Source organism: Paramisgurnus dabryanus, chromosome 21, assembly GCF_030506205.2.
Source record: "Paramisgurnus dabryanus chromosome 21, PD_genome_1.1, whole genome shotgun sequence".
NCBI lineage: Eukaryota > Metazoa > Chordata > Actinopteri > Cypriniformes > Cobitidae > Paramisgurnus > Paramisgurnus dabryanus.
The window spans coordinates 28,530,000-28,545,915 of record NC_133357.1 but is presented as its reverse complement, the minus strand read 5'-3'; the positions used below and the strand labels follow the sequence as shown (position 1 = coordinate 28,545,915).

The window sequence follows — 15,916 nt, the reverse complement described above, 5'->3', positions numbered from 1 at the left end:
ATTATATCCGGAGCTCCTTATCAAACTGGATCTAAGATATAGCTAACAAACAACCGTATGTAAATACAGAACAACACACTACAGAAGCTACTACAACATTTTTAAATATTATAAAAAAACTTAACCGACCCATTAAGCAGACATAGAATTTAGATGTAGGCAACAGTAAATATTAATAATAATTTATAATAATAATAATAATAATAACAATAACAATAATAATAACCTGCTTCGCTACAGTTCGGACGCTCTTGCTTACTGCTTTGCACTTTGCTCTATCGCTTTTTATATTTTATCTTATAATTTTAACTTCAGCAAATCAGCATAGTGCTCAAACAACAAAGCTTGGCATCAACGTTAAACTTTCGGGACTGGAGGATTACAAAAAAGTGGAATTTTTCATCTGTCTAGCCTCCCACCGCCATCAGCTTACATTCCAGAAGGAAAAACACAGCTGTCTTCATTCAAAAGGATAAGAAAAAGAAATGCTTAATCAAAAATCTACTGCCACAGACTTTTACAAAGAATTGCTGTTCTTGAAACAAAGTTACTTACAGGACTACAAAACCAGACGAAACACACAACAGAGCTTCGTCATCATGGACGACCTCAGCATTCAGCCGGTGAGTCCAATGAATCTAATGATAAACACACTAATCAATGGTACAAACAGGGAGCAAGACCCAAAATCACTCAAGAAATCAGACTGTCACGAGCATCATATTTTGCCGCAATAGCTTCCTCTACCCCAGATACAGCTATGACAAGGATTGCAAACACTGACTTTCCACCACCACCTATACATCTTGAGAACAGATTTGAAATACTAATGAATATGACTCAGAAAACCCCAAATGTGATAAATGTGATTGAACACCGATCAAATCAGCCAGCAGCGAACACAGATGCCAACCGCCGCTCAAGATCGAGCAGACAGCGGCACTCAGCGCAGAGCGCATCCGAGCCCAGAACTCTGATATTGGGTGACTCAATTATCAGTAAATATTATCAACAGGGACTCAACTATGTGCTGCCTTCCACAAGCAACTGTTTCTGATGTAAACAGGGAACTTCAAAACATTCTGATGAAACATAAGACTGTAAATCCAGTTGTCATTCATGTGGGGAAGAATGATATTCAAAAAGAGCAATCTGAACTCCTTCAAAAAGTTTGTTGAAATCCCTCTGAAACATTCAGAGCAGTGAAAGTTCAGCCGTTCATTAGTGGACCACTTCCAGCAAGAGGAACAAATAGGTTTTCACGGTTGCTTGGACTTAATACATGGCTGCAAAAAACCTGCAACATTAAGGGACTTAACTTTATCAACAACTTCAATCTTTTCTGGAGTCAGAGACAACTATTTAAACGGGATGGCATCCACCCAAACAGACTGGGTTCAAGAGTGCTAAAGGACAATATCTATTTCTCCCTTCATCATCCTTCATCAGTGTGTGCCAATCCACTCAACCTGAATGGCACACACACACCTGGACAGAGTATGAATGACCACAGGACTTCTTTTCAGCACCTGAATGGACATGACGTCGACATATCCCACAAGGACAGAGATAACACCACGCAGCCACAACAACCACTGCTCATGGACACAATCTCAGCTGAGTCCTGCCCACAGAGCTCACCACAGTCAGACTGTGTCAGATTAGAACTGCTCCAAGATTCAGCACCCAATGACGACTTTCTGGAAAACAGCCAGGGAAACCAGGACAACATATCACAGCCTCCGGTCACATCAGAGCAACAGGACTCCTCCTCACTAGATATGCCATTCCTATCTCCAGCATCCCCGCTTTTGACCTTCTCCGGAAAAATGGAGGAACTGGTTTATGCTGGAACTAAACTATCCCACTCTATTGCTGCGAGCCCCCAGCTTTCGACCAGAAATTGGCAAGCCCCACAACCACCAAAACCAGTGGGCCCAGCTCCCCCCCCTCCTCGTCCTGTGAGAGCTCTTCGGTCTCCGACATAACTCCAAGACACACACCCTCCTCCATCTGCTGTAGGTGAACCTAAAACAACTGATAACGACTCTCAGTGATGTGTGTCGGGTTCCTGCTATGAAAATACTAATACTTTTATCAAATGTTTACAAAAGCAGGAACTCAGTGTGCCTATATCTTTCTCTATTTCTGTTTTAGTACATGATAGAAAGCCTAAGTGTTCAGTCACACCAAAAGCGCTTTAAACGCTTGCAAACGCAAGGCGCGACGCACTGCCTTTTTAAAAAAAAGAGCAGTGCGACGCGGCTTTTCATATTGCTAAGCAACCACCGAGTCAGCTGTCTTGTCAATCAAATATTGAAGCGTGAGCGCTCTTTTGCTGTTAACTGTCATATCAGCAGAAACTTTAAAAAGAGGATGCTTGCTCTGACCTTGTTTGAGGATGAGAGGTGCACAAACACGCAGGAGAGAGTGAGCGAGTGGAGCCCGGTTCTTCAAAGTAACTGTAAACTTCCCTCCCCACAACGTAAGGCCCGCCTCTCCCCTCATTCGATTGGACAATGGAAAGACACGAATGACGTCGGGCGCTTCTCCGCTCTCAGCGCTCCTTCAAAAACGCGTGCGCGGCAGGCGGCAAAAAACCGCAAGGCGCTCGGCGCGCATAAACAGCGCGCAAACGCGCCCTGCCCATAGAATATCATTCAAAAAAGGCGCCAGCAACTGCCATAAACGCTATTGGTGTGACTGGCCCCTAAGGCTGTATCAAACCGTGTGGCAAATCAATCTAATCTGCTGCCTGTGACATATCAAACTAAAATCTCTGTCAGGGAAAAAATTAGTACTGTTAAGTTAGCACTTTTAAACATCTGTTCACTTAAAAATAAATTACTTCTAGTCAGCGACTTAATAACCACAAACAACCTGGATTTTATGTTTCTAAATGAAACATGGCTAGAAGAAAGCTACAGTGCAACAGTCCTTAATGAAACAGCCCCTTCTAACTTTATTTTTTGATTTTCTGCAGAACTGCTAGGAGAGGTGGAGGTCTAGCTGCTCTTTTTAAAGATGTCTACAATGTAAGCAAGTGTCATTTGGGAATTACCCGTCTTTTGAATATCTAGGTATTGTGTTGAAAGGTACCCCACGCATTCTACTTATTATTATTTACAGGCCCCCAAAATACTCTCCAGCATTTGTTGAGGACTTTACAGAACTGTTATCAATGATTTCCTCAGAGTTTGACTGTTTTGCTATTGCTGGAGATTTTAACATTCACATAGATAAGCCAGAAAGCATTATGGCAAAAGATGTCACAGCTGTTTTAAATACTTTTGATCTGACTCAACATGTACATGGACCCACACACAATCGTGAACACACTCTTGATTTAATTATCAGTAAGGGTGTAAACATTTCATCAATTGTTATTAAGGATGTAGCACTGTCTGATCATTTCTGTATTTTTTTGATATATTAATCTCCCCTACTATTGAAACTAAATTTGTGTCTGTCAAAAAGAAATCCTTAAATGAGAACACCAGTGTGCTATTTATGAAGGCTATATCTTTAACACCAAGCATATCTGCAGACTCTGTTGATTTTCTCCTTGATTCCTTTAATTCGAAAGTTAAGAGTGCAATCGATGATATTGCTCCTGTAAAAGTCAGGAAGAACAACCCCCCCAAGTCACATTCCTAGTGCAATGCACTCAGACAGCAAATGCAGTGAGTTCGCTAACTTCTTCTCTGAGAAAATCAATAATATCAGAAAGGTGATCAGCACATACTTGAGCTGCGCCGGGGTCAGACAAGTAAGACCACAACATCAGAAAGTAGGCACGTTGTCTGATTTCGAAGTAGTTGATGGTAAAATTCTGGAAGAAAAAGTACAGCATCTTAAAACATCAACCTGCGCCCTTGATACACTCCCAACATCTTTTTTCAAAAGTGTCTTTAACTGTTTAGAAGCAGATCTCCTAGAAGTGGTAAATTCATCACTTATCTCTGGGACTTTTCCAAAGTCCCTTAAAACTGCAGTTGTTAAGCCCCTCCTGAAAAAGAGCAACCTGGATAACACTGTGTTGAGCAACTACAGACCAATCTCAAATCTTCCTTTCATAGGCAAGATCATTGAAAAAGTTGTTTTCAATCAGCTGAACAAATTCTTAATTTCTAATGGTTACTTTGACATTTTTCAATCTGGTTTCCGACCGCACCACAGTACAGAGACAGCGCTCATAAAGATACTAAATGATATTCGCCTCAATACAGACACAGGCAAACGTCTCGGTTACGGATGTAACCCTCGTTCCCTGAAGGAGGGAACGGAGACGTCACGTCGTGACCGACGAATTGGGAACTCGCTGAGAGAGACCAATCTGCTTCGTATACTACTAAAACGCCAATGAACTTGGCATTGAGATATTTGCATAATGCTGGCGCCGCCCCGCCAGGTGCCTTTATAAGCAGCAGGTGCAAATAGGGAAAATAGCTTCTTTTCGCTGAGAAAGCCGGAAGTGTGACCGGCCTTAACAGCAGGTGGCAGCACCTGTGGCGACGGGACGTGACGTCTCCGTTCCCTCCTTCAGGGAACGAGGGTTACATCCGTAACCGAGACGTTCCCTTTCAGTCGGTCACTACGACGTCACGTCGTGACCGACGAATTGGGAATCCCTATCAAAACGCCACTAGGGGCTGACCTCTTCCAGTGTCTGCGTAAAGCCCTCCGGTTCCACTTAAGGAGGAGGAGAATTAGGTTTTAAGGCAGAAGGCCGGGCACTAGATGTTCCTTTAACCCCACAGAAGTGCCAGCAACTGGGAAGCGCCCTACCTGAGCGGGATAGGAACGCTGCGGAAGCCACCACCCGTCTTAAGGGTTAATGGTGGGCGAAAGTCAACCGTAGTTGAGGTAAAATGACAGCCGTGGCTGTGTAAGCAAAGCAGTGCTCTGCTAAGGGAAACGTGGGCTAGTAGGATTAACCCCACGGAAAAATACTCACAAAGGAACCCGGTGGGACACAATGTGGAGCCCGAGCCAACACGTAGGTTCGCGAGGATGCAGCTAGTGAAGGCTGACAGCCAATGCTCCGCAACAAAGGCTGCCAAGGCAGCGGAGGAAGAACAATTCAAACCATTACGCATTTTTGTTCTGAAGGCCTTCCATACTGACACAGTTATGAAGCATCAGATGGAGGCTGCAAGCCGACCTGTGAGACTGTTCTCCGTGCTCCCCCTGGTGAGGAAAGAACACGAGAGGATACAGGCTCAATACGAACACTGTAAAATCTAATGAACGTATTAGGTGTCGCCCAACCAGCAGCTCTACAGATGTCTGTTAGCGAGGAACCACGAGCTAGAGCCCAAGATGAGGCAACGCTCCGTGTGGAGTGCGCTCTCAAATTAAAGGGGCAAGGAATACCCTGAAGATTATAAGCCAGGGCGATAGTATCAATTATCCAATGAGACATCCTCTGCTTAGTGACAGCTTTCCCTTTCTGCTGGCCACCATAACAAACAAAGAGCTGGTCTGAGGTCCTGAGGCTTTGCGTGCGAACCACGTAGAGTCGCAGTGCGCGTACGGGGCACAACAAAGCCATGGTTGGGTCTGCGTCCTCCGGGGGGCAGCGCTTGCAAGCTCACCACCTTATCTCTGAAGGGAGTGGTGGGAACTTTGGGCACGTAACCTGGTCTGGGCCTCAACGTTACACTTGAGGCAGCAGGACCAAACTGAAGGCACGAGTCGTCAACAGAGAATGCATGTAAATCCCCTACTCTCTTCACTGAGGCCAATGCTAGCAGGGTCAGAGCTTTCATTGATAAAAGCTTCAGACTCACAGACTGCAAAGGCTCGAACGGGGGGGCCTGCAGGGCTTTCAGCACCATGGACAGGTCCCAGGGAGGAATAGAAGGAGGGCGCGAGGGGTTTAGCCTGCGAGCGCCTCTTAAATGTAATAATTAAATCGTGCTGGCCAACTGATCTGCCGTTGATAAGAGAGTGATGAGCAGAAATAGCGGCGATATCAACTTTAATGGCGGAGGGACAGCCTACCATCTAACCTATGTTAAAGATATAAAAGCACAATGTTAATGGGCATTCTCTGGGGTCCTCGCGTTGCGAAGAGCACCGGGTGACGAGAAAGGTTTCTTTAAGCGCGTAAGCCCGTCTTGTGGACGGTGCTCGAACCGCGTCGATGGTGTTAGATACCGTTTGCGATAAATCACCTAAACCTTGCGCGCGCTCAACGACCATACATGGAAATCCCACAGGTCGGGGCGCGGGTGCCATAATGTGCCCCTTCCTTGAGAAAGAAAGTCTTTCCTCAGGGGAAATCGTCAGGGAGGGGCTGTCGCGAGGAGCATTAACTCTGAAACCCGATCCAGTACGGGGCGACTAATAAAAGGCTCTCCTCGTCCTGCCTGACTTTGCACAGTGTCTGCGCAATAAAGCTCACTGGAAGGAATGCGTATTTACGCACCCCCCGCGGCCAGCTGTGTGCCAACGCATCCACGCCGAGGCTGCCCTCGGTTAGTGAATAAAATAGGCGACAGTGGGTATCGTCCGGCGACGCAAACAGATCTATCTACGCACAACCGAACTTCTTCCAAATTAGCTGGACCGTCTGGAGGTGGAGTCGCCATTCGCCGGGGGCGCAGCTCGGGAAGCGCGTCCGCTGTATTGAGCGAACCCGGGATGTAAATGGCACGAAGGGACCTCAGATGCTTCTGACTCCAAAGGAGGAGATGACGAGCGAGATGCGACAGGTGACGAGAGCGCAAAACCGCCTTAACGGTAAATAACGCAACAGTCGCAATGTTATTGGTGTCGGCTAATACATCCTTCCCTCGCATCTCCATAGCGGAGCGTACAAGTCCCAGATATACAGCGCACCGCTCGCGGCAGTTGGGGTGCTATGCACACCCCTGAGACTGCAAGCCCGTCATACGTGGCTGATCATCCCGTGCTGAGGGCATTGCAATATACAGAATGCCAGGAGACCCCTCAGGGGCATATCTTCTATCGGAAATGCCGGGTCTACCACAGGGAAAAATTTAAATGACACGCAGGTGCAATGTTTACACGGTGTATGTCGTAAGCCAATGCTGAAGCGGTCTCATATGAAGCAGCTCGGGCGGCGTCACAGCCGCAGCATGCTGTCATATGTCCAGGAGCTTCTGAAATTGTTTCAGAGGGACCGCGTACTTCCCTCGAATTAAACCGAGGCAAGTCAGAACTGACTGGTTGCGCGCTCTTGTTAAACACGCCAATTAGTCGATCGAGTCTTATTTCCATACTGAGAAAAAGGATCCTCTGCACGGGGCAAAGTTGCTCTTTCCCAGACGACCTGAAGACTTAAACGAGCGAGAAGCCGAAGCATTAACTCTCTGTGTTCGCGCACGTCTGCCAAGAACGGGCTATTATAAGTCGACGTAGAAAAAAGCAGAATGCGAACAACGCTCTCTCTCTGATATCTTAATGCCGTGACTACACATGGAGACACGGAGAGAGAGAGAGACAGCTCGAATGGTGTACTTAGTATTAATATGCCCACCCCACGACGCAGAGCGAAAAAACGGTCTAAAGCGAGGGGAGATGGACACATAAGTACATGTCTTACAGGTCTAAGGCTGCAAACCGATCTGAATATTGAAATACGAGCCTCGGCGTTATCATCCAAAAAGAACACCTTCGTAGAGCCGGTGCGTAAATCAAATCGATCGTAACCCGCCGCGTATTTTGGGTACTATGAGATAAAGGCTGGAAAAACCCTATCATCATCATCATCTCGGTAAGAGGGACCGGCTCGAACATCCTTCGCCAACAGGATATCGATTTTTGCACGCAGTACATGTGCATCGGACGCTTTCACTACAGTGAAACGAAAGCCCGAATTTTGGGGGTGTGCCGGATTCGTAACCGAGGCGGATCGTGCGTAAAACCCAACAAAACGGGCTGGGAACTGAAGCCAAGCACCCAGGCACCGTACGAGGAGAAATAACGACACTACCGAAGTACCCGCGGTGGGGCAGCGAAGCGAGACAGGTGGGACTGCCGGTGCGTCTGCTGTGACAGCATAAACATCTACAGTATGTGTGTGTGACACTGACCTGAGCCCGCTGAGGGTAACGGTCATCTGGTCTCCTCTACGGAGAGCGCAGACTCCGATGAGGGTGCTGGTGGTCCGGTCTCCTCAGCGGAGAGCTCGGACTCCTCAGGTCACCCGCTGGCGATAGAGGAGAGGTAGGGGAGCTGGTGTGTACCCGCTCACGGCTCTCTCGATCCTCCGGAGACCTAGAGAGGGAAGAGGAATGCACTCTTATGTGTGGTTAAGTGGGTACCGGCGAAACAGCCGGTGGAACATATGTAAACCAAGGATTTTCCACCCGACCCTCTATCGGGGGAAGGAGCTCCATCTCCTGAAGAGTGATCCTCTGCCAATCCGGGTCGCCCTTCACTGGCCACTTAAACTCCCGAATTTCACGGGAAGCGGCTAAGCGGGCGGGGCGAGCTGCTGACGACCGGTTCCCCTGCGCTGCCGAGATGGGGTCCGAGGAGGGGAACGGAGGTGGTCGCCGCAGGACGCCGACGGCGAGAGGCAGACTGAGGAGCCGGCGTGGTGGACCAAGGGCAGCTCTCTTCCGCCGGCATGACCTAGGAGATCGCCTCAGTCTGCGCAGCGGAGCTGTACGACTCCCCTGGCTCGCCGAAGAGGCCGGTCTGTGAGACAGGAGCATTCAAGTTGTTCTCGTCTGCGTCCGTCATGTCAGCCAGACACAGCCAAAGGTGGCGATCTTGAACCACTGTAGTGGACATCGCACGACTGAAGGTCGCGGGCTCCCTCGTAAATCCTTGTGAGCCTGCAGCAACGTTATTGCGTGCAGGGCCGAAGCCGCCTCTCCGGCATGCCTGATGGGCAGCGTCCGTGACCGGACGACTGTCTACAAACACGGGAGGGAAGGGTTGGGTGGTCCCTCCAGGAACGCATCCCGCTCCACTGAAGGGGTCCCCGCCCTTAGCGGCTCCGTTGGTGAGGGAGGTGAGGGGTGAAGCTGAACGGCCGGACGGCCGCAAATCACGTCAGCTCTTCGTGCCGTCGGGCAAGAAAGGCACAGGAGGAGAGGACCGAGAGGCCCGAGCAGCTCCGAAGTACCAATCATGTGGGCGGGACGGTTCGGGCGGAGAGGGGTTAACCTTTCCAACTCTACCGTTTCCGCCGCTCGCGGGCACGGCCGCCATCTCCGGAACGACTCTGCCTCGGAGGAAAAATGGACACCCCTCTGATGCTGCAGAAGTGACGGGACCAGAAGGAGGTCCAATGGATTCGGCAGACATCGTAGAACACGACTCTGCAGTCTCCACCGGAGCCTCAACCGGCTGAGGATGAGAAGGCCGGTAGGTGGAGGACGCATCCTCCGTCCTACTCAGCGTAGTGACGCGAAGGGCGCCCTGCGAGCGCTTGACAGCCGCCCATGGCGGCGTCAGCACTGCAAAGGCGCGGACAGCGTTCCCGTAGAAACGACAGTCGTCTCCGCAATCCAAGAGGGTTATGCTCTCACAGAGAGAACAGAAACTCTCCACGAACGCAGCCCCGGAGAGCTCGATGCCTGAGCACGAAGACAGCGCTCGTGACCGTCACTGGAACCCTTATACTTCTCGCATCCAAGATCGCACGGCGAAAAGCTATCCTGAAAAGGACGCTGATCTCCGCATATACGAGAGAGTGGCTGCCTTTAACAAGGCACAAAGCTCTCTCGTATCACTCTTTTAGGGAAATTCACTCAGATGCTTAGTTGATGAGCGCACAGGAAGGCAACGCACACACTAAACTCAAAACAATAAACAGATGTAGAGCCGTGGAATAAGCGAAGCGTCCGCTGTGATACTGCTAGTTCAACCAACTTCAGCAATCAAATCCCAACAGAGTAAAGTAGCTTCTCAGTAGCAGATAAAGCCGGCTTTCGAAGCGAAAAAGCTATTTTCCCTATTTGCACCTGCTGCTTATAAAGGCACCTGGCGGGGCGGCGCCAGCATTATGCAAATATCTCAATGCCAAGTTCATTGGCGTTTTAGTAGTATACGAAGCAGATTGGTCTCTCTCAGCGAGTTCCCAATTCGTCGGTCACGACGTGACGTCGTAGTGACCGACTGAAAGGGAACTATCAGTGCTGGTGCTACTCGACCTCAGTGCTGCTTTTGACACTGTCTATCACAACATACTTCTTGACCGGCTGGAAAACTGGGTCGGGCATTCTGGGATGGTCCTAAAATGGTTCAGGTCATACTTAGAAGGGAGAGGTTATTATGCAAGTATACGTGGCCATCCATGACATGTGGAGTCCCGCAAGGCTCAATTCTAGCGCCACTCCTGTTTAACCTGTATATGCTCCCACTAAGCCAAATAATGAGAGAGAACCAAATTGCCTATCACAGTTATGTAGATGACACTCAGATCTACTTAGCTCTATCCCCTAACAACTACAGCCCCATTGACTCCCTGTGCAAATGCATTGATGAAGTGCCAAAACTTTCTTCAGTTAAACAAAGAGAAAACTGAAGTCATTGCGTTTGGAAACAAAGATGAAGTGCTCAAGGTGAATGCATACCTTGACGCTAGGGGTCAAACAACTAAAAATCAAGTCAGGAATCTTGGTGTGATTCTGGAGTCTGACCTTAGTTTCAGTAGTCATGTCAAAGCAATAACTAAATCAGCATATTATCATCTCAAAAATATTGCAAGAATTAGATGCTTTGTTTCCAGACAAGACTTAGAGAAACTTGTGCATGCTTTCATCACCAGCAGGGTGGATTATTGTAATGGCCTCCTCACTGGCCTCCCCAAAAAGACCATTAGACAGCTTCAGCTCATTCAGAACGCTGCTGCCAGGATTCTGAGCAGAACCAGAAAATATGAACATATCACACCAGTCCTCAGGTCTCTACACTGGCTCCCAGTTACATTTAGGATTGATTTTAAAGTATTATTAATGGTTTATAAATCACTCAGTGGACTAGGACCTCAATACATTGCTGATATGCTCATTGAATATAAACCCAACAGATCACTCAGATCATTAGGATCACATCAGCTAGAAATACCAAGGGTTCACTCAAAGCAAGGAGAGTCAGCTTTTAGCTATTATGCCAGTCGCAGCTGGAACCAGCTTCCAGAAGAGATCAGATGTGCTCCAACAGTAGTCACATTCAAATCCAGACTCAAAACACATCTGTTTAGCTATGCATTTACTGAATGAGCACTATGCTGCGTCCGAAATGATTGCACTATATTTTATATGCACTATTTTAATTCTTTTTATTTCTCTTGATTTTATTCTTATTTTTAACTGTTTTATACTTTTATTCCTGTTTTATTCTTTTTCACACATTTAATTTTTTTTAAAATTAAAATCACATTTATTTTATTTTAATTGATATTTTAAATTCATGTATCTTTGATTTTATGTCTTCTCATTTCTATGCAAAGCACTTTGAATGACCTCTGTGTATGAAATGTGCTATACAAATAAACTTGCCTTGCCTTGCCTAATAATAATAATAATAATAATAATAATAATAATGACATTCTTCTTCTAAATAACAATAAGCGTAATTAATAATAATAATAATAATAATAATAATAATAATAATGACATTCTTCTTCTAAATAACAATAAGCGTAATTAATAATAATAATAATAATAATAATAATAATAATAATAATAATACAAATTGTCATGCAATTATTAATGTGTCTTTAATCCCACTCTTTAAACTCCCCCCCAAAATTTTTTTTTTCCATCCACTTCCCTGGTTTCTCTTCTTTGCCGTCTTCCGTGGGTTCATGTCATAAAATGAGGGCGTGGGGGAAGAGGACACTTGAATTTATATGGGCGTGTTATTCTAATGACGATCGTTTCAACCGCTGCATTTATTAAGGGCAGGTATTGCGTAAAACTGATTTTCAGAGGTACGCACAACTTCATAAATCAGGCGGTGAGAGGAGTGTAAGCATAATCTTACGACAACATATACGGCCGTTTCTACGCAAGAATGATAAATGAGGGCCAATGTGCATAAGCTGACAACACACAAATAATTCTAGTTTCTTGTGTCTATTTGAAAACACCCATTAAACATTCACAGTGCTAGAGGAAAATGTAAGTGAACTTCTGGTTTAATAGCTTGTTAAACCATCTTTGGTTGCAATTTCTTGAATCAGTTTGAATCAGACCTGCACATCGTTCAGAAGGAATTTTTCCCCTTTCCCCTTTACAAAACCACTTCAAGTCAAACATATTTGTAGGATGTCTGTTGTGAACCGCTCTCTTGAGGTCATTCCACAGGTTAAAGTAATTAATCTACGGGTTCACTTACAGTTTCCTCCAGCACTGTGAATGTTTAATGGGTGTTCCTTTTCTGTCATTCACTCAACGTTCTACCCGCAGGAAGACAGGTTGTTAGGTGACTGTGAGGGACCCCAGCTCATCGCATTGGTTTTGCAAGTCAATTCAAGCTACTATTATTCAAAGTTTAGCATAACTTATAAAAACACATTGAAATAGTTTCACTTAATTTGCATTTTTATAGTGCATAAAATTGCCACATGATTGATTATGTGATTGTTTCCATAAAAGAGATCTAGTAACGTTTACAGAACCTGTCCAGTGTGACCAAAAGACAAAAATCATGGTGTAAGGTGTGAGTATGTAAGGATTTTTGTATATTTGCCACAAGAAGTTATGGTTTAGCTCTTTGACATGGGGTTTTAAATGCAGATCAACATTCAATGAAAAATGTTAGCAAAGTGGAATAGAGCAGATATTAATAAACTAAAATCGATCGCCAGCATAAAATAACTACACCTCATGCATTCTTTTATGATCAAATAAAAAAAAATGCACACGCATGGTTTCTCCAGAGAGAAATCACGAACAATAAGCAAACTTTAAATGCTGCAAAAAACAACAACAACCAAGTGCATGGTTGTAAATATAATACACGTCTTTGCAGGATCTTTACGGGATGTCTGTGACAGGGGCGGAGTGGGACCCAAAAATCTACCGGGAAATTTCATAGACCACCAGCCCTCTGTGGTCAAAAAAAAGAAAAAAGAAAATGGTTCGCTGTAAATAAGCAAATGCTGAAATCTAAAATTACAATAAAATGACTGCAAAACAACATGAAAGTGTAATAATTATTATTTAAAAGATCTTAAAGTCAACAGTTCCCTAGTTTTAGGTAAGCTAAAGCTTACTTTGGTTGCAAAGCAGTTGCTTATAAAATTATTAAGCCTGTTTGGAGAGAGATATTTTGTGTGACAAAATGTCAGTCATCGTGTGATAACGAAAATTTAACGAGGCTGTAACTAACTTACGTGTTCTGAGCAGGTGTTGTCAGTGAACAGGCTGTAAACTGTTGGCTAAGTTACAGACACTCATGAAAAACTGATGCTGATTATCTGGGAAACATTCTCTAACAGCAGTCAAGTTGTCATTGTTTGTGTCAAAGTTGTGCATTTGTTGTAACATTAAAACAGGAGATCAGACTCACTCTGTGCTGCTCAAAGTGATGCTCGGAGCTCCATTCCTCTGTGGGTGTGCGAGGCTATGCTTTTTTATTGGTTGTTGCGTTAAATCTTACCCAGATACAACAGTCCTATTTTCTGATTGGCTATTGTGTAGCCTCTTTCTTTATTTTTTGATTGGCTGATAGAACTTCAGGGGAGACGGGCTTGATATAGAGAATGGTGCGGCCAGATACATTTTGAGCACTGAAGCATATTAAATCTATGATAAATAGGTTTTAGTGTGGCCGGAGTGCATGACTAAAAACTGAACGCACGGCTATTATCAGACCAGCCCTCGCAGCCTTAAAACACTACCGGCACACCGGGAAAAGTCCAGACTCTCCCGATTGCCACTCCGCCACTGGTCTGTGAACATATGTAGCTTACAGATTATGGAAAAAAATATTTGCTGTGTGAATGAACCAAAATCCAATGATCTCCAGTCAAATCCCTGAAACATTTTCCATATATTTTCTGTAGGCTGTCAGTAAAAAGAGCTCTAGTAAACAAGCCCAGTAAACAAGGCGACAGTGGCAAAAAAAAAAATAATCCAGTGGTGTATAAAAAAAAGCTTTTGAGAAACCAGGCTGAGCCAGTTCTCCTCTGACGCATTACAGCTGCAATCCATACAATTTTTTGTTGCCTTGTAATGCTGGCAAACCAAACAATAGAGACATTAATCATTATCGTTCAATAAGGCATTGAGAGACAACAGCCACACCCAACAACAAATAAAACAAGTCTGAATAAGTGGCTGAATGCCTTTTTTTGCTTTTATTCCTAGAAAACGGGGGCGGAGACTGGAATGCAAATTCCACTCGTCAAATTCTCTCTGGCCATTTATTAAAAAATCAGAGGTGATTGGGCCTCCCAAAAGCGAAGCCTTAGTGTTACTACATCAACACAATGTCAATTGAGTGACAGAAAGGGAACAATATACCTAAACAGTTCATGTGTAATACAGCTAAGTAGCAATAAAACTTCATATTTTGAGTATTTATTAAAGTAAACGTGATTTTTGCAGAATATTGATAGAATATGGGGAGGGGACATACCTGTTAAGTTCTTTCTGGGTGATATTGGACATTGGTGGACACCTCATCAATGTTAAGAGATCCTCAGTGATGTTCCTGATTTCAGTACTGAGACAAAGAAAGAAATAAAATGTTTTTGTCTCTTTTGGTGAATACGGTTTTTTTTCATGTACTTGTGTAGACGTTAGCAGGCGCAAGGCTTAAGCAGTAGGGCTGGAGCTATCGATAATTTTAGTAATAGAGTATTCTACTGATTATTCCATCAATTAATCCATCAATTAATCAAGTAAACGGATGATAAAACCTTTTTCTAATACTGTTATACTAATTTGTTTCATTCTTTTAAACCATTAACATTTTAATCGTGAAAATTGCATCCATACAGCCTGCTAAACTCTTATGCACAACCCTATTATTTTCAGAGACATCTTCCCTCTGATTTTTTCACAAATCCCACACTGATTGGAAGCAAAATTAATTCATTAGTTCTTAGTAATTATTTTTATAAGCGTGACTTTAGGCGGTTCTGCCTTTTGTCCACACGAAAACGCAGCATCAGGTCACTGAAACCGAACATTTTTGAAAACCCCTGCCAGGGTAAGGATTTTCAGAAACGCCGGTTGAAGTGTTGCCATGTAGACAAAAAAAAGAGGGTTTTTGCTTCTGATTAAGGCTTCTGATTGGCAGAGGTGGAAAGTAACGAATTACATTTACTCAAGTTACTGCAATTGAGTAGTTTTTTGTGTACTTGTACTTTTTTGAGTAGTTTTTAAAATCTTTTATCTTTACTTAAGTATATTTTGATTAAAGTATCATACTTCCCTACATTTTAAATCACATTCGTTACTGAATTAAAAAAAGCAACACTCGTTTGAAGAGGCTCACGTGCTTCGCGCCCTTGATGTTTGAATGTACTCAGCAACGGTCGTTGTGAAAGGACAGAGCCACTGGAAGCAGTTGTTTCAAGGTAAGTTTATATGTTTTTGTGAACATTTCATGAATATAAACAAGATTATAACATTTTGCGAGACAGCAACGTGTTAATTTATACAGACTAAGACGACGGGTGTAATTTAGAGGAATGACGACTGTTACCTCAGATCCCCATTTACACAAATTGACTTGAATAATCGTTCTAAGATATTTAATATGGCATATTAATAAAATTATTAAAATCGATGTTACAAAGTCCCCATCACACGTTTGATTTATTAACTCATGACAATTTCTGTAAGCCTTTAACAAAGCGAGTCAAAACCGGAACAGAGTCGACCTCCTCAACCCCACTTTGGCTTTTTGTGTCACACACGCACATAGTTTTTCCAGCTTAGCCATAGCGACACTATTAACTTAAATTTAGTGA

At 44.5% G+C, this 15,916-nt stretch overlaps 2 protein-coding genes across 5 annotated transcripts in view; one reads left to right on the top strand and one right to left on the bottom strand.

Moving 5' to 3' along the window:
- The window catches only part of LOC135775928 (alpha-2,8-sialyltransferase 8F-like), a 1,056,838-nt gene that overhangs the window by 667,450 nt on the left and 373,472 nt on the right, over positions 1-15,916 (top strand). The window lies entirely within an intron of this gene.
- Positions 1-15,916, bottom strand: part of LOC135775927 (alpha-2,8-sialyltransferase 8F-like) — a 134,082-nt gene that overhangs the window by 45,010 nt on the left and 73,156 nt on the right. For all 4 annotated transcript variants that reach the window (XM_065286505.1, XM_065286503.2, XM_065286502.2 and 1 more), the window contains one exon: positions 14,575-14,661. In XM_065286505.1, coding sequence (XP_065142577.1) covers positions 14,575-14,661 — 87 coding nt within the window. The remainder of the gene's footprint in view (positions 1-14,574; positions 14,662-15,916) is intronic.